The sequence below is a fragment of the Macrobrachium rosenbergii genome, chromosome 37 (assembly GCF_040412425.1).
Source record: "Macrobrachium rosenbergii isolate ZJJX-2024 chromosome 37, ASM4041242v1, whole genome shotgun sequence".
Taxonomy (NCBI): Eukaryota; Metazoa; Arthropoda; class Malacostraca; order Decapoda; family Palaemonidae; genus Macrobrachium; species Macrobrachium rosenbergii.
The window spans coordinates 34,113,110-34,138,149 of NC_089777.1; the positions used below are offsets into that span (position 1 = coordinate 34,113,110).

Below are 25,040 nucleotides of genomic sequence, written 5' to 3' on the forward strand. Positions count from 1 at the left end.
AATAGTTTTAATATTTTACTCTATAATGCTAATTTAATATCTGTAGCAATGTATTTACAGTATTAAAATGGAGAATTAACAATGTTTAGTGCAAATAAGTTTTTGGATTGGCAACTGTGCCGGTTGTATTGTTTACCAAACTTGCTGTGGAGAAGAGGCTATTTGTGAAGGCATACAAAATAGGCCTTTAACCTTTACTAACAACTACCATATTAATTATGGATAATAAAATCTGCTTATTGACGCTTTCTGCATAATTAACGTATTAAACGCATGAAATTGGCGTAATTTTACCACAGTAGCGGAAAGGAACGTTCTCTTCGTGTTAGCTCAATAATGGTTATAACACTGGTTATCTTTCTAGGGACGGAAGTCTTGTAATGGTTCTTCAAAGTCTTTATAAAATTCAGTTTTGTAATACTTTTGATGGAATATTTAAATGTTTTATTTTTATATTAATGGTTAATTTTGGCCTATCTCAACAGAAATTAGGAAGTTGCAGAACACTACTAGTTAACCTAATCTGACGAGACAGTGAATTGTCAATCACTTTATCACATTAAGGAAAAAACATATTTAACATTTTGAGCTTTAAAAGGCTAAAAATAATTTTGAAATTAATTTAACTATTAACACATATAAATAACATGTAAACAAAATGGACGTACTTCCCTGCCTACCAAGTTCTGAGGATGATGTGACAGTAAAAGGAACGAAAGAGGTTGCAGCTAGGGTCGGAGGGATGCTGCAGAGTGCCTACAGTGCACCACGTGAGGTACACTGACGGCAATAACCCCTATGGGTTATAGATGGTAAGTACTGATATCTTTGAGATAAAAACAAAACTGTAAAAAGATGTTCATATGATTTTCTTGATAAGAGAAATGATAGAATTTGACTTAATCTCCTGCAGCTTTCGCTGTATTTGGTTCGAAGTACGAATTATGTTTTTGTTGGTTAAGGAAATATGTAGAAATTGTAATTTGTTTTATTGAGAGTTTATAAACAAGGCAAAACTAATTCAGATGTTTAGATTATATTCAAATCAATAAAATGGAAACAACAGTTATTCCAATTAAAGTTTAATTACACGGTTTTTTATTGCTTTATGTACTACCTGTGTATTTACAATATCAAACTGGCAGTTCCACACAATACGTACGTCAATGTGCAGGAAGTACAAATCGCAACATCACCAATTTGCAAGTAAATATAAAAAAGTAAATAGTGATTGTAACTACCTGAACTTCTTTTTAAAGGAGGTTCAGTTGGCAATTAAAAGTCAATGACAGGTAAACCACTGAGCATCATTTCCATAAGGCACCAATGGTGAATAGACCAGTAACGAGAAGTGGAGGGATTCGTGAAAATGGTAGTTCATGGTTGTGCTCTAAAATAAAATATTTCTTTTCTTTTGAACTTTATGCCTGAGAGTATCCTGCATTTTTGGGGCTTTTGACACTGCATATGTTGAAGAGCGGTGAGTCGATTCTGGTACAACACAGACAGCAGATGATCATGATGCAGAGACCTGAAAAGTGTACAGTTATTTTGGTATTATAAGAAGCGTTACAATTTTTCACAATTCCATGACTCAGTGCTAACATGATTCATTTTGGCCAAGGTGGTCTTTTGCGTCAATGCCTCTTTAACCTTCAGTTTCTGTCAATTTAACAGAGCCCCATAATCTAGAATTGGAATACTGTACTTATGAAAATCAGTATTTCAACAGGATGTGAAATACTAATAAACAGAACTGTACTGTAAACTGTGTTTTTGTACTGTACAAGTGAACACCATTGAACAAGTCTGCACTGTGAATATCTGGGATGGTAGTCAACATCAGTAGAGAACAGAGGCTAAATGGTTTCAGCTGCAAAATATTCTTGTAACCTAAAATAATCACCAATAGATGAAAACTAAGTCATACCTACTTTGGTTTTCTTAGTAATGTCATTATACTTGATATTCTTTGACATTTCCCTAATCCATCAATACCTCTTTTCTGGTGTTCATCTTTCCAACATTTCACTCTAATTTCTGACCAGGTTCGAGGGAAGCTTACAACCAATATACTAAAAATGACGCTTTACACCAACTCACCGCTAGGGTAAAAATTATTATTCTATTACACTCCTTGCTGTTTAACAATTTTTATACTGCCTAACGTGAGGCCAGCGATTTTGTATGCCTCTGATAAACTGTTGAGCAGCCTTTTGGCAATATGGGACCACGTACAACAACAGCAACTTCGTTGGCTATTTTGGTTTTTTCCTGAAACATACTAGTTAACAATCTCAATCCTTTACAAAATCCATATAAACTCTGTCCTTATCATCTTCGAATTCGTAATGCAATACGTATAAAAAATATTTGTTGGTGCCTGCGCACATCTCTTCACATCACAATATGCTGGCCTTCATACCTCATTAATTCCTCATTGGATGGGTCGATATCTTTCTCGGCTAGCACTGTGCTGGGCCCGCGTTCGATTCTCCGGCCGACCAATGAAGAATTAGAGGAATTTATTTCTGGTGATAGAAATTCATTTCTCGGTATAATGTGGTTCGGATTCCACAATAAGCTGTAGGTCCCGTTGCTAGGCAACCAATTGGTTCTTAGCCACGTAAAATAAGTCTAATCCTTCGGGCCAGCCCTAGGAGAGCTGTCAATCAGCTCAGTGGTCTGGTTAAACTAAGGTATACTTTTTTTTTCATACCTCATTGAACAACCTATACAATAACCAGAACTTTGGGTGGACAGTCTAGTTTTCCATTAACAGAAAGAGTTCTTTTCTAATTGCCTTTTCAAAACCTTTCACAAGATCTCTACATGCACAAGGTCTACACATTTCTCATTTCTTGCACGCAGCTCCAAGAGAAAATCATATGTACTGAAGGTTGTGCATGTAGAAAAACTCATCTGCTCTCAAGATTTGTGCATTTTTCAAGTGGTCTTGTTGAAAGTAAGCAAAAATTTTTACCAGCTATGTTAAGCAAGGAGACACCTCAATAATTGCAACTGTTTCTTGGACCTTTGTTCTTGTTGATCTGCATCATCTGTAAAAACTTTGGCTGGATGATCTTGGAAAGCAATTTGCACTCAAAATCAACATCTAACTTTTCAACAAATTCCATCCACATATGTCAAGTATCTTTTTCATCTGTCCGATAGAATATATTTTGTAGAAATGTCGGCGTTTTTCATCTTTTCCGTCAGCCGACTTCCTCTTCGTGGATGCAGTTACTTAACAAGGTAGTCACTTCGGCTAACTACTCCAGTGGCTCTTATACGACCCAGAAGAAGAGGTGGCTCTTAACCATTCAAGTCTAGTAGATAGTGACTCAACTGTTGACGTCTAGAAGAAATACTGGCTCTTAGTTTTAAGTCCTAAAGAAAAAGTGGCTCTTAACCTTTAAAGTCTAGACGAAATAGTGATCTTAACTTTTCAAGACAGCTCTCAGACGTAGGTGGAAAGACAGACTTCGAAAAATGGTTTGAACTTACTTTGACCATTTCTCATTATTCTTCCTTTTCAAGTGTTAATTCAGGCACTGGAATAAAAGGCTTCATACAGTTCTGAGTTTTCTTATTCATATATTTGTTCTCTATCTTCTTAATCTTTCTTTGCATTTTGCATCCATCACAAATTTCTCAGTCTCTCTTATGTCTTGTTTTCAACATTAGTGCTAAAAATACATACACCTGGTACTTGCAACTATCATGCCCAAACCACAAAAGCCCATAAAATATTTGTCTATTTTACCCTAAACCCAGGCCATGTGCAGGGTGGATGAATGAACTAGACTACATTGTCAACATTTCCACATGGTTGATATCCATAAAAAAAAGCTGCGAACTATACTTAAAACTGAATGCTAAATACAGTCAGTACCTGTTGAGTAACTTGACCCGGGTTGGACAAATGTTATTCGTCGTTACCTTCATTTCTTGACAATTCTTTACAAAACTCAGTTCTAGCCTGTATTTCTTCAAAGCAGCTTAGTATTCTTCAGGCCCCAATCCTTCAAATTCTAAAATCTTTCTGTCCGAAAAACTCGTTGTTCTTCAGGGCAAACATTACCGTTCCTCCTCCAGTGTGCAATTCAGAATTGACTAAGATTTTCTACTTGTTACCTCCTGCATTTGCAGGATGGATGAACTGGGAGCAAGGGCAATACTGTGACGTCACTCCTGGTTGCCTGACAGCATGGCAGTCTCTACCATTCTTTACCCAGTTTTGATGGTCTGCCCATGCTAACACTGAGAGAATGAAGGCTCACACAAAATAAAAATTTCGTGTGTCATGGAACATAATCAACAGATGCAGTATTACATCGATTATTAATCTATTAAGTCAATAAAAACGGACTTTTTACCTCCAACAGACGGGATGGTAACGACGTAAAAGAGGTTCAACTCCTCGACCTCTTCCCCACCTTCCAGCGCTCCCTTCAAATGCAGCCTGGTCTTCTCATCAACGCAAGCCCAGTTTTCTGGGAAACCTTTCCAGGTCATGTTGAAGCATCGGACTACTGGATTTTGTCCGGTGTTGGATCTGGAATACAATGACGTCATTTGGTTACATGCTACTGTACTGGTTGCTCTTTACATGGGAAGAAGAACAGAATTGACGGTAAAAAGGTTTGAAAGGTGTAACAGGAAGAAAACCTCACAGTTGCACTGTAAGTCAATTGTTAGGAGCGGGTGATGAGTAAGATGGGAGAAAGAGAATATGAGCGGAGGTACAGTAATAGGAATGAAAGGGGTTACAGCTAGGGCCCGAAGGTTACAGGGAAAGAAGTTTCTTTGCAGATCAACACAGCTACCGTCGAAAATAAACAGTTGCCGCACGTTAACATAATAACATACATAAAGAACAATTTAATTAATGGACGAAAAAATTTATCAGTGCTTTACAATACAAATTACTAACGATTTAGAATTGGGTCAACAGATGACGCTAGAAACAATTTTGATTTTCTTCTGTAAAAAATACTATGCTCAGATTTTAAATTTAGAAATTGAATCTCATAATTAATTTGAAATCTGCCATTTTAATATTACAGATATTAGGAAAAACTTTATCAGTTGCTTAAAGTCATGCCTCTTAAGTATGATATAACCTTTTATTTATGTCATACCAAAATTTCATAAGAATTCAACAAGATTTAGATTTATTACTATCATGTCATGCTCAATTGTTTAGAATAAGATACATGAGAAAATAGAAAATAATGAAGAATCCAACAGGTTAATCAATAACAACAAAAATGTCTTAAATGAAATATCGAAATGTACTGAGAATCCTGGATGTCCTGGTAATTCTAAGATAGCAATATTTGAATTAAGTACTTTGTTATACTACACTGCCACATGAGGATCTTATCCATCATACAGTGGCTCTTTACAATAAACTTAAAATCAGATGTAGTTATATACTGTAACCATAAAAAAATTATCGTTATTTACACTAGCTTTGTTGATATGTAAAAATTCTGTACTAATAAAAAATTTCGTTAATTTTAACAACAGCAAATAGAAATAAATAATAAATTCTTCATTGCGGGATAGGTTTCGTCTTGAAAGTGCTAATTTTATATTTAAATTTTTATCAGATAAATTTGTAAAAATTAACCATACGGAAGGAAGACTTAGACATAGTCTCACTTTCAGCTTTATTGATGATATACTAAATTTGAATAATAGGGATACCCTATTTGATGTCCGTTCTATGTATCCCAGAGATCTTATACTGATATGGGCCCCCCATAAACTAGGTCATCCTTTTGAGAAACTAAGGTTAGTATCATTCATAATAAGGAAACTAAGGTTAGTATCATTCATAATAAAGAAACTAAGCTTAGTATTATTCATAATAAGTTTCAAATTAAAACCTATGATAAAGGAAGCGATTTTAATTTTGATATGCAAGAAACTCCAACTTTTCATTCTGCATACAGAATAATATGACCTTGGAAAATTAATATTCCATTTCATCAGCTTTCCTAATGCTGTATGGCAGGACACGACTTTATATTTAACAGCAAGCTTTTTGTTAAAAAATTGCGACATATTGGTTTTCCCTCACGGATGTTAGCAACACAGATGAGCAAAAACTAAATCCATCAGGGAATATAAATGTGATAAAAAGTTAAAATTTCACATAAATCATGACTAGGGTTTCTGCTCAGGAATATTATTTCTGCTGACACTAATTTATTGAAGGTGTAGCCTTTACCTTCTGATACTTTACTGTAATTGTAAGAAGGGCCTATGAGCTGGAAGTATGGCATAGTAATATATCTAAGTAAAGTGTAAATATAGTTTCTCCTAGGGAAAAATTATTGTTGATTATTATTGTTATATATTTCAACACATTATTAAATAATTCATAAAATTATTATTGTTATATTTCAACCCATTATTAAATAATTCATATAAAATCATTTTATAACTGTTTAATATTTCCTTACAGCTACCAACATAGAGTTTACATTGAAGATAAAACATATAATACTGTATATTTTGCAGCGGCTTTAAAACCGAGCATGACAATGGGAGGAAGCAATTGCTATGGCATATTTTATAATCATATATCTAAGTAAGGTGTGAAAACATACGTTTTTCCTTTGGAAATAATATTCCTGAATAGAAACAATGGTCAAAATGTATGTGAAATTTTAACTTTTTAATCACATTTATATTTCCTGATGGACTTACCTTTTGCTTAGCTATGTTTATTAATAAATGTTGCTAACATCCATGAGGGAAAACCAATATGTAACAAATTTTTAACAAAAAGATGGCTGTTAAATATTAAGTCGTGTCCTGCCATACAACATTAGCAAAGCTGATGAAATGGGACATTAATTTTCCAAAGGTCATATTATTATGCATTTAGAATGAAAAGGTTGGAAGTTCTTGCATATCAAAATTTATATTTACCCTTTCCCCTAACTTCAATCCATTATTGACCCTGTTTTTACTAAATCATCTCTCGTTCATCATGTATTAATGCTGAGGCTCACGCTTGCATTAAAATTATGGAGTATCACAGGAAAGCTCGCAAAGGCTTTGAGCCAGTACCTGGTCCTAAGTCCAGGTCCTCATTTGTTTTATGGTTTTTGTCAACCTTGACCGTTTCTCATGTGAGTGTTAACTGTAGTGTTTGTTAATAAAAGACTACGTTGTTTTCTTTTTCGCCTGCTTAATATTACTTATCTTCTATTTTCTTCTCTTAATTCTCTTCGCCCTGCTCAATATTATTCATCTACAACTATTTTTCTTTTATCATTTAAATGACTTTGCATGTATATGTGTACATATATATATATTCATATATATACATATATATATATGTATATTTGTATATATATACAAATATATATATATATATATATATATATATATATATATATATATATATATATATATATATATATATATATATATATATATATATATTCAAGGCAGTTTGAGGACAAGCGCTACATGAAGCGCTATGATATATATATATATATATAATATATATATATATATATATATATATATATATATATATATATATATATATATATATATATATATATATATATATATATATATATAGACAGATAAACAGATCGATATATTCAAGGAAATATGATGATGAAGCATAATGAAATAATAGGTCAAATACAGTCAAGCCACAAAGGAAAATGACAGAACGAAGCTTTAAGGAAATGGGAGGATATGCACTGACTTATGAAGTAAAATGAAGCTTAAGGGGAAACAGGTGGGTAATCACTAACAAGTCTTGAAGCAAAATGAAGCAATACCAAATGCGCCTTGTTGCTCTTACTTGAAACCTTTGTTGCAGGAGTAGGTAATCAAAGTACCATTTGCTCTCTGTAGGGTCCAGTCCAGCACTCCCTGCGACGGGACTTGGGGCGGGGATTCTAAGCACCCAGTCCGGATGCACCTGGAAAGATTAACAGTGGGTCTAATCTCTTTGACACTGTTTCTTTAGTCAGGATACCTAAAATAAGTATAACTGAAAGATGAACATTAGGTCTAATCTTTTTAACATTGTATCTTTGGTAGGATGCCTAATATAAGTGTAACTGAAAGATTAACATTAGGTCTAATCTCTTTTAACATTGTATCTTTGGTAGGATACTAATATAAGTGTAACTGAAAGATTAACATAAGCTCTAATCTTTTTAACATTGTATTTTTGGTAGGATACCTAATATAAGTGTAACTGAAAGATTAACATTAGGTCTAATCTCTTTTAACATTGTATCTTTGGTATGGTACCTAATATAAGTATAACGGAAAGATTTACATTGGGTCTAATCTCTTTTAACATTGTATCTTTGGTAGGATACCTAATATAAGTATAACTGAAAGATCAACATTAGGGTCAATCTCTTTTAACATTGTATCTTTGGTAGGATACTTAATATAAGTACAAGTGAAAGATTAACATTAGGTCTAATCTCTTTTAACATTGTATCTTTGGTAGGATACCTAATAAAAGTGTAACTGAAAGATTAACATTAGGTCTAATCTCTTTTAACATTGTATCTTCAGTCCGGATACCTAATATAAGTGTAACTGAAAGATTAACATTAGGTCTAATCTCTTTTAACATTGTATCTTTGGTATGGTACCTAATATAAGTATAACTGAAAGATTAACATTAGGTCTAATCTCTTTTAACATTGTATCTTTGCTGGATACCTAATATAAGTATAAGTGAAAGATTAACATTAGGTCTAGTCTCTTTTAACATTGTATTTTTGGTATGGTACCTAATATAAGTATAATTGAAAGATGAACATTAGGTCTAATCTCTTTTAACATTGTATTTTTGGTAGGATACTTAATATAAGTGTAAGTGAAAGATTAACATTAGGTCTAATCTCTTTTAACACTGTATCTTTGGTAGGATACCTTATATAAGTGTAAGTGAAAGATTAACATTAGGTCCAACCTCTTTTAACATTGTATCTTTGGTAGGATACCTAATATAAGTATAACTGAAAGATTAACATTAGGTCTAATCTCTTTTAACACTGTGTTTGGTAGGATACCTAATATAAGTATAACTGAAAGATTAACATTAGGTCCAATCTCTTTTAATACCTAATATTAATATAACTGAAAGATTCACAGTAGTCTACTCCCTTTGACACTATCTTTAGTCAGGGTACCTATATAACATCATTAAAGGAGTGTAAATTACTTGGGAATTTATCTCGCTCTGTTAGGCTGCATAACTTCGTAATCTAATGCACATTTACTGTACAGTAACCTGGAATGACTGAAATTATACGGAAATTGATCTCTTTGTTCAGCTCCCAGTCATCTTCCGTTCTGAGTTTTGTCCTGCACGTCTTTGTTTAGTTTGCATCACCAAAGACGTGGGAAGGTGTGGTAACTTTTTTCAATATGTGGAGCAGAACAAGAACCGTGAAGTTTTTGTGCCCTTCTCAAAAGCCTGAAAACGAAGGAGAGAAGGAAAAGAAACTGATAAAAACTTTCAATGTCCTTACGCCCCTCTAACCCAACAGAGGAGTGCTGCTTATATGGAGAGATGCCTTATGCTGCTCACAGTAGACATGCTGTCCTTCTCCCCACTTACTGGAATTATCTTATTAATCTGCCTATTCCATCAGACTTTGCCCTAAACTTGAGGAAGAAATGAAGAATACAGGGAAAGCATAACTTCATAAAACATCACAAAGTTATTGCTGTTTCAAGTTTACAAACTAAGGAAGTTTTTCTCACAGATAGTTAAAAACAGCCGTTAAATTGACTTTTGGTGCTCTTTTTAAGGTTTTTTGGAAATCAAGTTTAAAAGTAGTTTAAAGCTGACTCAGTCGCCATGAACATAATGAAAAGTGAGGACGGCAGAATATTCAGCTGGCTTGATAAGAACTGCGACACCAGTGGGAAAGAAAGCCGAAAGAAAAATTGCTCTGAGGGAGTTATTCTTTTATAGCGAGAGCCTTTGGCACCCATTCATACAACGACAACTGCAACAATTATCAGTATCGCGCATAACTCTGAGTTTGTATGGGCTCACTGTCCTGCCAAAAGTGGGCGGAGCCTGGTGATCGGACGGTTTTATCGGAAACCTGGCAATAAGCCGATTTACTTTAGATGTCTCCAGATTGTGAAGTGTGGGTGGGGGGTGGTTATACGGCGATGCTATTCCGTAGCTTATCAGCTCCTGAACTGACTATACGTCTTGTAGGCTATCGGCTATATGGAACATAGCGACCTCATGTGATAAAGAATTTTGGAGTGCATTTTACTGAATTATAGAAATAATTCCTCTATCTTTGGAAAATGAAACCCAAAGTCTATAGTGGCAAAAGAAAGAGGAATAACTCTTACATAATTCTACTTGATAAGGTACAGGAGAAGGATGAGTCAGCAACTAAAGGCGATGCAATGTCTGCACTGAATGAAACATCTGCGCAGGACGTTTCCCTTTTCTGAGCACTGAGCAAAGACTAATGATCACGGCACCCTAATGCCCTTTCTTTGATCCCAGCACAGGAAAAAAAAAAGTAAAAAATGCGCCGAAGTTTCTTAGGCGCAATCGCGTTTTCTTTATAGCGTATAATCAAGACCACCGAAAATAGATCTATCTTTCGGTGGTCTCGGTATAATGCTGTATGAGCCACGGCCCATGAAACTTTAACCACTGCCTGGTGGTGGCCTGGCCTATATCGTTGCTAGAAGCACAATTATGGCTAACTTTAACCTTAAGTAAAATAAAAATTCATCAGGCTAGAGGGCTGCAATTTGGTATGTTTGATAATTACAGGGTGGATGATCAACATACCAATTTGCAGCCCTCTACCCTCAGTAGTTTTTAAGAGCTGAGGGCGGACAGAAAAAGTACGGACGGACAGACAAAGCCGGCACAAGTTTTCTTTTCTGAAAACTAAAAACGAACAAGAAAAAAAGTAAATGCAAACAATATTAGTAGAAAAGTGAGGGAACCAAAAACAATGTTGCCTTTTGAAAAATGCCAGCCGATCAGAAATTGTAGATGAAAGTATTATATATACCCTGTATGTGAGGGTCTGGATAAGGTTCTGAAATTTATCCTTATCATTCCTCAAGATACCCACATTACAGTATTAGACCATTCATAGATTTTGCCTTTTGTATTCACATGTTCATTATATATGTGCAGCATATATTATACTACTACGCACAAAGCATCCATACACACGTACAATATTTTTTTAACCACTTTTATTGCCAAATAAATTCCCCGAAATAAAAAGAATTCTTACCTGAACGCAGCCAGGATGGCTGACCATACACCATTCTGGCACGTTGAGGATGCGCCCAGGTTGTTCTCAGACCTGTAAAAAAAAAGTAGAAAAATATCAAATTAATTATTGTCAATTTCATCCACTACACTTACCAACATTTGTAAATGTTATTTTGAAGAGATCTTTGACATTGAGGTCATTATTTTTGTCAATCTCACCCTCTCTAAATTTGCATAGGACTAATGCAGTGTTGCCGCAGCGTGGAAATGTGGCATCCTATGTGGAAGCTTTCATGCGTAAGATGATCCAGTGCAGAAGTGTCGTCTTCATTTTACGGTCTGCCACACCAAGTGTGGGAAAAATTGTCTACACTCATTTCAGGGGTTCATTGTGGTCAGATATATTAGTTTCCTATATTATATGATTCATTGACCTGAATTCTCGGCCATTTGAATATTTATACATATGTTTATAAAATAATGACTGAATAAAGAGCCATCAAAGAGTGGTTGTTTACACTGAATTATGAATCAGCAGAAGTCGATCGAGCGATGTCTTGATTGACACGTCGAATGCAGACGACAACAGAGTGACAGCCTTAGGTTTCCATCTAATTAAGGCAACTTAAATCTAAAAATGTTTTAAAAATGTAAAAAGTGATTGTGACTAACTTGACAAGGGAAGTTTCCGGGAAATGATCTTTAGACTGTGAAGGGAAGCATATATCGTTTTATATGCATTAGATTTTATTGATGGGTGGATGAATTTAAACTTAGGAGAGCCTGGAAGTCAGAGGTGTGGAAATGTGGCACCACTGTACTAATGAAGCCGAAGGAAGGTGAGGCCGGGAGGAAATCCAGATGTTTGATATAAATTGGAAAACCAAAAATTACAAAGAATTTAAGAGTGGATAACTAAGTGGTCTACATAAACTTCCCATCTTTACAACTGGATGCAACAGGTATTATAAAACCATAATCTCAATTATGCAAATGTGGAATTTTTGTTGAAAAAATGCACAGGAGTCATGAATTTTGCATGCGAATATCAATAAACTACAATCATGTTAAGTTAGGAAAGTCTGGATTATGGATAGGAAGTGAAATCAAGAATTACGCTACATATTTTCAGAAAGCTAACAAAATGACTTCACGAACTCTTACGAAATGAAAGTATAATTACTAATAATCACAATGTAATTTTTCACATAAATATAAAAAGGCAACTTGCTTATTTATAAGTTAGGAAGCTAAGAAATCCATAAGTGGTTGGGTGCTCTGGACCTCTGAACTCGGCCCAACCAACCTCAACGACTTATAGACGAATATAAATGAGACAAATCAAGAAATACTTACGAATACCCATCCATGCAGGCGTAAGTGACAACAGTGCCCCCGGTCTTTGTGAAGTTGTTCCACGAAGACACCGTCAAGGGGGGCGGGGTAGGGGGGTCATCCGAGCATTTATCCGGTGCTGGAAGGAAGGCCAGAGAGGGCAGGCTTTTAGAATTTTCGGGGATACCCGGTGAGTCACAACAACGAAGGTCTATATATAGACTTCTGGAGGGTGAAATGGCTGGGACAATAAACAAGTTCCCGCCCTATCCTTATATTATAGGCCTATTTTCTTGAGGAGTATTTGCTGCTGCTGCTGCTGCTACTGCTACTACTACTACTAGTACTACTACTACTACTACTACTACTAATAATAATAATAATAATAAGAAGAAGAAGAAGAAGAAGAAGAAGAAGAGAAGAAAGAAATGAACGACATTTCACCAGATATTTTAATTCATTCTACAATCATCAACATTCGTTAAAATAAACTCCGGGATACGACCATACTATGATTTTTTATATTATTTTTTTTTACTATGCTATTCCTTCATTCCTGTAAATAATATATACTAACACAGTTGAACACAATTTATTACAAATCATACAGCAAAGCACTGTTATGCTTTGTTCAGTATTATCTATTTTGTTATTTTTTATCCTTTCTCCATTTGTAGTTTTTCACACATTCTGAGTAATTATAATAAGGGAGTCACTGCCGATATTAAAAAAAAGTTCGCTATGTTTGAGTCTGGTCGATACCTGGGTGGGTGAGTACCAGAAGCTGACGGACCATAAGTCCTTTGAAAATTTGCAGAAAATCAAACCCATAAGGGTAGCACCTTCTGGAGCCATTCTCTCTCAGGGGAAAATGCATGTAGATCAATAATAATAATAATAATAATAATAATAATAATAATAATAATAATAATAATACCTATTTCGCACTTGAGTCCGGCTGGCAAAGGGGTCCAAGTAGTATTGTATGGAGAACATGTCGATATCTCCTTGTCCTTTCCACTGCTCAGCCTAAGAGGGAGAGAAAAAGGAACGTCGTATTAATATGTCGGTTTAAACACACACATTACCAATTCAATACTTGTATATATCACCGAAATATGCATTCCAATAGCCACAATAGCCTCCTAACTCCTGGATTTCCTTAATTTTTTTGGATACAGCTACGCGTGCAAAGCTTGAATCCAAAGGGAAAATTAACGATGAGCAGTGGAGAGTGACGTCACTTTTGTAGCTTGGTGGATTCACGGCTAACCTCACTCTTTCTTTCTAGGCACAGGTTTGAATCCGAGATATACATAAAAACGCAAAGGTATTTTACTTGCTACGTAACTAGACAGCTACTTACCAGTCGATCAATTTTATGAAAAATTATTATTTTTGAGACAAATAAATGCAAGTAAGTGTATGTTCAATTTTATTAAGAACTTATTCCAAGGTGATAAAAGAAGAAATTGAGCAATAACGGGAGAGAGAGAGAGAGAGGGGAATATTACGAGACCCACGCATTTGGCAGAACAGTCCAAGATAGCTTGTCAGAGGCACCTTTACAAAGCAATATGTGTCCCAAACGATACAAGCACCTAAGCAATCACGTAACTTGCAGGTGGGTTTTAAGTCTTTGCTCTTCTGCTATAATTCATATTTTACTTACCTTTAAACACAAAGTGGGGTTTATGTGGGCAATAACCTGTTTTTTTTTTCTTAGAACTGGGAAAATATGGTGTTTTGAACTGCTAAGCTGAAATATGGTTGTAAATATAAGAAAACTGTAACTTCTGTGGATCTGATTTATGGGATAAGCAATTATCAGGTTTTTACTACTAAACGACTGGGGACTGAGTCGCAAGAGAGAGAGAGAGAGAGAGAGAGAGAGAGAGAGAGAGAGAGAGAGAGAGAGAGATGACCTTTCCCGATTAGGTGAGGGTGACCTAACAGGGGCTTGACTAATAAACCTTCAAAAAAATTCTCCTTCTGGAGAGGTGGGAGAAGCATGGAAGTCAAATTAAGTACAATAAAAAATGAAGAGGATAAAGTAACGAAGAATGAATTTAAATAAACAAAAGGGGATATAAATCAAGAATACAAGCAAACATACATATAAAAATGTTGTAAGGATGTTTGCGTGTTTATATATATATATATATATATATATATATATATATATATATATATATATATATATATATATATAAATAAACATCACTACAACATTTTTATATGTATATGTACAGTATATACATATATGTATGAAGTTAAGTATACCTTAGTTTCACCAGACCACTGAGCTGAGTAACAGCTCTCCTACGACTGGCCCGAAGGATTAGATTTATTTTACATGGCTAAGAACCAATTGGTTACCTAGCAACGGGACCTACAGCTTATTGTGGAATCCGAACCACATTATAACGAGAAATGAACTATTATCACCAGAAACAAATTTCTCAATTCTTCATTGGCCGGTCGGAGAATGGAACGCGGGCCCAGCAGAGTGTTACCGAGAACGATACCAACCTGTCAATGAGGAACTACTATATATATATATATATATATATATATATATATATATATATATATATATATATATATATGTGTGTGTGTTTATTATATATATATACATATATACATGTATACACACACACATATATATATACATGTATATATATATATATATATATATATATATATATATATATATATATATATATATATATATATATATATATATATATATATATATATATATATATATATATATATTATGTGAGTTTACACTGCATGCAAACTCACATTACCTTTATTGAAGTAACCGCACTAACAAATGGAATAATCCCTGAATCCCTTGGCTACATCAGTACGCTTCCTTTTATCCTAATGAAACACATCTTCAACCTATTATAGTAGCTCTTACCACGCAAAGAAAATTATAGTTTCACTAAAGGAAACATCCTGAAGTACGACTAATAACAGTGCGAGCAAGAAGGAAGGTAAAGAATAGCTTTTAAACGTTCTTGGGAGGTATCTTTCACGAGAACAACGCATTGTCGAGGCCAGAAGGTCAAGGACGAAAAGACTCAGTACCTCCGTTAGACTGCACCACGATAAAAAGAAAAAAAAAAAAAGTCGGTTAAATGAGTCAGAGTAAACGTCAGCTATTGACGGAAATTCTATCTTATCCATTGCCTGAAGTCGTGAATAACCTTTATATTTTCATATTTGGTCGTTAAAACACTGATCTTAATCGCGCACACAAGAGCAGAATTGCAAGAGAAAATATTTTGGATTATTATTTATATTTAAGGTTCTATCGTTATCAGTAAATTTTAATGATTTCGTTTCAATTTATTATCTTCAATATGCTATTTATTTACTTTAAAGAAGTATCCTTAAGGGAACTTTTCTTTTTTGCTTCCTAATCAAGTATACTACAATGTACACCAAATTTTCATCTACATAAACGCACATGAAGAAATATGGTGAAATAAATAACAAATACTCATGCAATCTGCCCACATTCCACCATCAATAAACCAATTATTCCTAATGGCATAAACCTTTTATTTAAATATTTTATCTAAACTACAAAAACATCAATAAATTAATTGAAAAATCTTTGCAGAATTAAAGACCGCAGTTTTCGTAACAGACACATTTAATATAAATCAAACTAAACCTTGAAATTCTCCAGATTAATATCTTCGAGGTACATGCGCTATAAAAACTCACCACAATCACGTGAGCATAAGTTATCAGGGGCAAAGGACATTGGTTTCATGAACATGTGCGTATTAAATAGACGTACAGATTTTTTCAGAGGTACATCCAAGGATGGTCGTTATAGCCATTGAAAGAGGTCTGAAGGTGGTGATGGTGGTGGTGGTGGTTGTGGGAGGGGGATGGGGGACGAGGAATGGGGGATCTTCCTGACACACTGCCGGGGGGAGGGGTTACATTTCAGCTGCGTTGGTGCTGTTACAACAATGGGAGATGGTTGCTTGGTGACCGACAAAACACATGTACACATGTCAACACATTTTCCGTTTTAGCTTCTCTCTCTCTCTCTCTCTGGTTATATAGCCACAGAGATTTGCATTTCTGTGAATAAACTGACCATGAAATTTTTGTCCTAACATGTCTCTCTCTCTCTCTCTCTCTCTCTCTCTCTCTCTCTCTCTCTCTCTCATAATCTTGTTAACGCTAACCATAAACTTACGTTAAAACATACAGACGCGGTTTAACATAAATTCTTATTTGAATACATACTGTATACTGTTACATTCACGCATGTCTAGATCTCATAAATCCTCGACTGAAACCTGCACGATATGACAAACACCCAAAATGGATTTAAATCTGTGACGCGGTTCAACACCTCCAATTAAAGGCTTACGACAAAAATAGGAATAATAAATAACGTCAGGCCGGGACCCGGTTCGTTCAAGCTATAATTTACAGCTGCCCAAGTGATTCATCCGCTTCTTCTTTTTTTGGAACGATATAATCTTATTGCTTAATTATACTTATCACGTAGTTGAATTATTTAATGAGTATACAACTGTTTGAGTTGTATATTTTGCACGATTATGTTCTTTTCGATACTGTGCTTGTTTAGAATATAATTTCTTAAGTATCAAAAGAAATTCCAATCTAAAAAAAACCATAAGAAATATGATATTCACCTCCTTAAATATAAACAAATGCTCAAACTACCAATTCAAGACCAATAAACAGTTATCGAAAGCTGAAACTGGCTTAGCCACTGAACAAACTTATTGCAACATGAGCTGCAATTTTCATACCATTGCAAAACCTAACTCTGGTTCCCTTATTACGATATGGATTAAGATTTCCTTGGTGCAAAACGCCTCGGAAGACCATATACGCCAGGGTATAGGAATGGAATGGAATATAGAATTTGGCCCAAAGGCCAATTGCAGGAACCCACGAGGTTATTCAGCGCCTGAAAGGGAAATTGAGATTAGAAAGGTTTGAAAGGTGTAACAGGAGGAAAACCTCGCAGTTGCACTGTGAAACAATTGTTAGGACAGGATGGAAAGTAAGCTGGAAAGAAAGAATATGAGCGGAGATACAGTAAAAGGAATGAAAGGGGTTTCAGCTAGGGGCCGAAGGGACACTGCAGAAAACCTTAAGTAAAGCCTACAGTGCACCGCATGAGGTGCACTGACGGCACTACCACTCTACTGGGTACACCAGAGTATATTACATTAACATGTTGACATTTCCTCCTGTTCCCGGCGCAGAATGCTTCCGACAAATCTTGTTTAAACTAATTAAGAGAAATTATGACGGTCCTGTGATAACAGATAAAAAAAATGCTATCCAAAGTGCAAAGTTATTTGATAACTGTGTCCGAATAACCGTTTGTTTGATAAACTGTTTCCGATCAGCAATGTCAAGCAACGATGGACCTGCTCAATACTTGAACGAGTGACGTAAACGCTATATATCATTCTTTGTGGATATGTAGGCTCCCCCTCTACCAACTTGAAAGAAGGTTGAAAAAATGTAAGGCGAATATATTTGGAGCCATACCATCTAAAGTGAAACACACACACGCGCACACACATATTATGTGTATGTATGTATATATATGTGTATGTATATATACTGTATATATAAATACAGTATATATATATATATATATATATATATATATATATATATATATATATATATATATATATATATATAAATCTATATTATATATATAGTGAAATCTAGGTTATAAAACCCACATTAGTAAATGTTTTCATAAAACGTATATATATATGATAGAATTTATATACACATATATATATATATATATATATATATATATATATATATATATATATATATATATATATATATATGTGTGTGTGTGTGTGTGTATGTAAAATTTTAAATTAAAACATGCACTCTATGGGACTCACAACTCAGATTTCAGTCCCACTTTTTCTCGTACTAACAATGTAATGATTGACATAAAACGCAATAGGGAAAAAATGGTTTTTCTTCAACTTGACATTAAACTCGCCCAATCTTTGGGACCGTGAGATATATATACTGTGTGTATATATATAATATACATTTAAATATATATATATATATATATATATATATATATATATATATATATATATATATATTAATATATACATATATATTATCAATGAAGACTTATTAAAAAATACAGCATAATTTACAAAACGTTAACAGATGAATAACATGCCTACTGTTACCTGCAGCATGACCTTTGCATATTTAATCCGGTTTATCTTTTTTTTTTTTTACAAGGACAAAAGACTAAAAATAGGTCGAGAATGTACAACTTAAGGGCGATGATTTGCCCGAAAAAACGTGACTCGAGGTCGTAACTAGAGGTATTTGTGTCACACGAACAAGAAATAATGATAATGGTCATGTAATCGTGAAGCTTAAGAGGTTTCTCCGATTAAGCTTGGCGAGTAGAATTACCTCCTCTCTCTCTCTCTCTCTCTCTCTCTCTCTCTCTCTCTCTCTCTCACACATATATACATATATATATATATATGTGTGTGTGTGTGTGTGTACATATATATATATATATATATATATATATATATATATATATATATATATATATATATATATATATATATATATATATATATATATATATATATATATACATATATACACACACACACACACACACACACACATATATATATATATATATATATATATATATATATATATATATATATATATATATATATATATAAATGAATTTTATCACACCACCCTGATTCATAGACAAGCATTAAGCTACAAACGTCCTTTAATATCAATTCGCTCTACCTCGGAAATAACATATTTTCATATATGTTATCGAAGGGAGGGGATTTTTAGTTGATAATTGATAATAAGTTCGTCGTCTCGTTGGCTCGAACCACGGAAGACAAGAACTCAGGACTACAGTGACGCCTTAAACGACACGGCCATCAAGGGAGGTATAAGTTGATACCGGCTCCCACCTACAAATCACTGTCGAACTCAGGTATTTGTAATTAGAATCGATATTAACCCACCTCTGTCATGTTAACCATGTAGTGCGTTTGTCTCACACAGCCATATTATGAATGAATTTTATCACATCACCGTGATTCATATACAAGCATTAAGCTATAAATGGCCTTTAATGTTATTTCCGAGGTAGAGCGAATTGGATATTAAAGGACGTTTGTAGCTTAATGCTTGTATATGAATCACGGTGATGTGATAAAATTCATTCATAATATGACTGCGTGCAACAAGCACACTACGCGGTTAACATGGCATAGGTGGGTTGATATCAATTCTAATTACAAATGCATGAGTTCGACAGTGATTTGTAGGTGGGAGTCGGTATCAAGTTATACCTCCCTTGATGGCCGTGTTGTTTATAGGCGTCACTGTAGTCCGAGTTGTAGTCTTCTGTGGTTCGAGACCACGAGACGACGAACTTACTTATTATCAACTAAAAAGTTCCCCTTCGGTTAATATATATGAAAATATATTATTTCCGAGGTAGAGCTAATTAAATATTAATGGACGTTTGTAGCTTAATGCAATGCACACACACACACACACACACACACACACACACACACACACACACACATATATATATATATATATATATATATATATATATATATATATATATATATATATGCCACTCACACAACACTTAAACATCACAGGTTTAAGGTAACTTTTCAGAGCTCGTATTTAATTAGAATATTTCTGTAATTTTATTTGTTTTCGTCTCATTACTTTGAACACCTTCTACAGTACGCCACTTCGGTCGGAAATGAATAATAAACGAGATGATTGTAGCCAATCAATCATGTGCTAATTATGGGTGGCTTTTAGTACAATATTTAGTACAGAGTTGTACAAACTATGTGCTAAAGTCGCAGCCAATGATTATGAGAGCCTCAATGTTTTGCACTAGCAACCTAAAGATCGACAGTGTTTCCGAATTCTAAAAAGTTAGGTTGCCAAGGCACGATAATTAAATATTTACGCTTATTGACAGACAGAATCCACATGTGGGAGATACGAAAGAGAAAGATTTTTTTATTCTTAATGAGGAATCATTTAAGTTATCTGTAACTGATATGAACAACGAAAGGTTTCAAAGATTTTGCAGCGGTTTGAACAGTTTTTATAACTCTTCAGTTGCAGATAACCCGGATCACTGCACCCCTAACCTGACCCAGATCACTGCATCCTACTCGCCACTAGGGTACAGCATCCTACTCGAAGCCTCCCAACCTAACCTTGGTCATTGCAACCCACCCAACCATCTCAGTCTGGCATAGGTCACTGCATCCTACCAAACCAATCCTAACCCGACCTACGTCACTGTGTCCTATCAAACATGTTTTACCTGATTTAGGTCACTGCATCCTATCAAACCAATCCTAACCCGACCTTCATCACTGTGTCCTATCAAACATGTTTTAACTGATTTAGGTCACTGCATCCTACTAAACCAATCCTAACCCAATCTACGTCACTGTGTCCTATCAAACATGTTTTACCTGATTTAGGTCACTGCATCCTACCCAACCAATCCTAACCCGACCTGCGTCACTGTGCCCTATCAAACATGTTTTACCTGATTTAGGTCACTGCATCCTACCAAACCAATCCTAACCCGATCTACGTTCACTGTGTCCTATCAAACGTGTTTTACCTGATTTAGGCCACTGTATCCTACCAGTCTACCCCTAACCTGACCTTGGTCAGTGCGCAATACCTGAATACCCCTAACCGACTAAAGTCCCTTCATCGTACCTGACATCACGACATCCTACTCAATTACTCCCTAATCTGATTCAGATTGCTGTGTCCTAGCCAACACGCCCCCATCTGACTTAGGTCATTGCATCATACCCAAAGCCCCAGACCTGACCTCAAATGAAGCTAGAGAGGCAGACACATAGCAGTACATTAAACCATACACCATTTATATATTTTCATCAGTAAGTTTGGAAATACACCTATATGGAAAAGTTACAGTTTCTGAATGATATTAGTACCTTGGTATGCATCAATTTCTCACGCAAATGGTATAACAGCAAGGTGATGAAACTGACGAGATGAAATTTAAAAGACACTACAGAAACGGCATTGGAAACTATCAAATCTTTGTAAAATAGTACCAAGTTGAAATTCAGGACGGCTTCTACTCAAAACCGATTTGACCACGGACTGAAAAACGAGGAAGAAGGAGGAAAAACAAGATTAGAAAGGCGACAAAGCAGGGGCGACGACGACACTAACCTGTATTTATCAATGCAGCCGTATTTCACTTGAGCGGAGGCGATGTAGCTTGTAATGTCAGTTCTCGTTCCGTTAATCAACGGATCCGGTGGATTGTCCGAACAGCTCAGGACTGTGGAGGAGAAACATTAGCGTGAATAAAGGGAGAAATTACACATTTGTAAAGAAGGAGAGAAATAGACAAGTTAGTGAATATGAGTACGTTTGAAGACGAAATATTTATATAGTTATAAGCGAAGAAACATGGTCTAACTCTAACACAACTGAAAAAAGTGAAAGTGACACTAAATGGGAATGAGATAATCAGGTAGCTGAAAATAAAAGATAAGTAATGACAAACGATAAACAGGAAGAAAGCGATGGACAGATAAGTGAATTTAAAACTCAGTGAAAATGAATAAGAAGAATACCAGACGGGAAGAGGGATTAGAAGAGGAGCTAACAAAAGAAGAAATAAATGAAAGAAAAATAGTAAACAGCATGAAAGAGATACTGTAATCAAGTAGGTGAATTAAACGGAAGTGAATGGGTAACTAAATAGTATATTAGCAATAAGATGCAAAGATAAGGCTATGTGAGCATGAGGTAATTACCAATACCGTATAAATTACCAGGAAAACAACTAATCTATGCAAGATGAAAATAAAAGATGAAACTGATAAATTAAATTAGTCTGGAAGGAACCAAAAATGCAGATAAATTAGTAACAATAAAGAAATACAGATTAAATTGTGAAAGTCGTCGTCACACAACAGACACCAAAGAAATTCTGGAAATTCTGTCTCTGTACCCGGCAACATTGCCACTTCACCCACGGCTCATATGAATGCACTTTCTCTCTCTCTCTCTCTCTCTCGTGTATATATATATATATATACATATGTGTGTGTATTAGATATATATATATATGTATATATATGTATATATATATGTATATGTATACATATATATAAGTATATATATATATATATATATATATATATATATATATATATATATATATATATATATATATATATATATATATATATATATATATATATATATATATATATATATATAGTTTTCTTGACCAAGAGGTAGATCTAGAGACAAATACAACTCTCACTACCACACCCAAACTCTCATTACTACTGAATCCTGGATGAGCATCCTGTGAAGTAAAAATGATCGTAACATTAGCCACTTCATACGCCTACTCACATGGTTCATCAGCAGCGCATTGTAGCCCCTTCACACATTGCGCCACTAACTGTTTTGTGCACGTACTGACGTTCTTACTTTCCAACAGCTCTTCCACCCGACGTCCCCAGCCGTTTCTCTAAGCCTTCCTCCTCTCCTCTCCCTCCTGGTACTTTGAATCACACACTACTTCCACCGACCTACCCACGCTCATTGTTTCCACATGACCAAACCATCTCAAAATACTCTGATCCATTCTTTTACCACTTCTACCTATCTTCACGTTTATCATTCTATCGATATTTATGCTGCACATACTACGCAAGCACTTCATCTCAACAATGTCAAACTTTTTTTCTTTCATTTGTTTTCAACATTCACACTTCACCTTCGTAAAGGAGAGTTGGCTCAACAATCCCTTCACACATTCCTAAAAATAGATATAAAGGTAGATAGATAGCTAGATAAAAAAAAAAATAGATAGCTATGTAAGGTCAAGCTGAAATGAGATGTTCTCGTAGATACTACCTGGTCCGTGTAATCAAGTATGGCTTAATCCAGTGATTCTCAAACTGGGTGCCATGGCACCCTGGGGTGCCACTGACAGTGCCTACGGGTGCCGCAAGATTGCCATGAATTTTGTCTTGGTTAGATCATCTCAATGATCATTTGCAGAAAAAAAAGTTTGCAGAAGTCTTCATATAATTATTATCAGTGCGTCTACTCTAATTATGTTTATCTAATTTCTCTGATATGCTCTTTGCCTGTTCAGTATATTTCTGCATGTGCGGTGTGCTGATTTTGGTCTGAGTATGGATAACAATTGTATTCATTTAATAAGGAGTTAATTCATGCAATACGGTGGGATGGTGAAGAAGGGCGGCTCCACGGTGATGATTACATCATTCAGGGCGCCATTACTAAAAAAAGATTGAGAACCATGAGTCTTAATCTGATATAACAACAGAATAAAGTTGCTCTAAGTTGATTCTCTTACTGGAATATAGACTGGAATGGGTATGCTGAAAGGGAAATTGAGAGTAGAAAGGCTTGAAAGGTGTAACAGGAGGCAAACCTCAAAGCAGTTGCACTATGAAACAAGTGTTGCGAGAGGGTGGATAGCAAGATGGAAGAGAGAGAATATGGATGGAGGTACAGTTAAAGGAATGAAAGGGGGTTGCAGCTTGGTACCGAAGGGAAGCTGCAAAGGACCTTAAGCAATGCCTACAGAGCACCACGTGAGGAGCACTGACGGCACTAGCCCCTTACGGGGGATTCTCTTACCGCTAACTGACATAGACTGCGTGTTAACATATCCCAACGATCTTCCAGCTAAGGCAGCGGCCAGAGCATTGGCAACCTGTAAAATTGAATAATAAATTGTATGAGAAAAAAAAATCTTTGATACGCAGCGGAGAAATAATTACGAAGACTGATATCTCAAATAATGATATGATTTCAAGGTGTTATGAGGAGGATGAGTCAGAAAAATCAGTAGGAAGACTTAGGAAATAGCAGAGAGAGGGAATCAATGAAGGCCTTCAACAGGTGGAATTCATGACTGAGACTAGAGAGAACACCTCCCTCACGTCCAACCCCTTGAAAGGGAAAATTTAATGTGAATATATAAAAATCCTACTGTAAACGACAAAGATTATCCATACTTACAGGCGTCGACACACCTTCGTTTCTCCCTCTGAGGAGGATCTCGACCCTGAAGACTACGTTGGTTGCCGTGCTGCTCTCATAAACGGCCTTCAGTGAAAGGAGGGTGGGCGCAAGGCTCGCTTCGGTGTTGGTCATCGTCCCCTTCAGAGCATTCAGCTGAAAGAATGAAGAAGATTTTTCTTTGACTTCGAGTCTGATTAAATCAAAGACAGTGAGGTTCAACACGTCTTTAGAA

General features: G+C 35.2%; 1 protein-coding gene across 1 annotated transcript in view; it reads right to left on the reverse strand.

Annotated features, from left to right (window-relative positions):
* Nucleotides 1-974: 974 nt before the first annotated feature.
* Nucleotides 975-25,040, reverse strand: part of LOC136825473 (uncharacterized) — a 49,412-nt gene continuing 25,346 nt past the window's right edge. The window contains exons 5-13 of the mRNA XM_067081973.1: nucleotides 24,806-24,961; nucleotides 24,422-24,497; nucleotides 21,956-22,067; nucleotides 13,557-13,648; nucleotides 12,641-12,758; nucleotides 11,304-11,375; nucleotides 7,844-7,963; nucleotides 4,380-4,558; nucleotides 975-1,531 (exon numbers count right to left, since the gene is read on the reverse strand). Coding sequence (XP_066938074.1) covers nucleotides 1,422-1,531; nucleotides 4,380-4,558; nucleotides 7,844-7,963; nucleotides 11,304-11,375; nucleotides 12,641-12,758; nucleotides 13,557-13,648; nucleotides 21,956-22,067; nucleotides 24,422-24,497; nucleotides 24,806-24,961 — 1,035 coding nt within the window. The 3' untranslated portion in view covers nucleotides 975-1,421. The remainder of the gene's footprint in view (nucleotides 1,532-4,379; nucleotides 4,559-7,843; nucleotides 7,964-11,303; nucleotides 11,376-12,640; nucleotides 12,759-13,556; nucleotides 13,649-21,955; nucleotides 22,068-24,421; nucleotides 24,498-24,805; nucleotides 24,962-25,040) is intronic.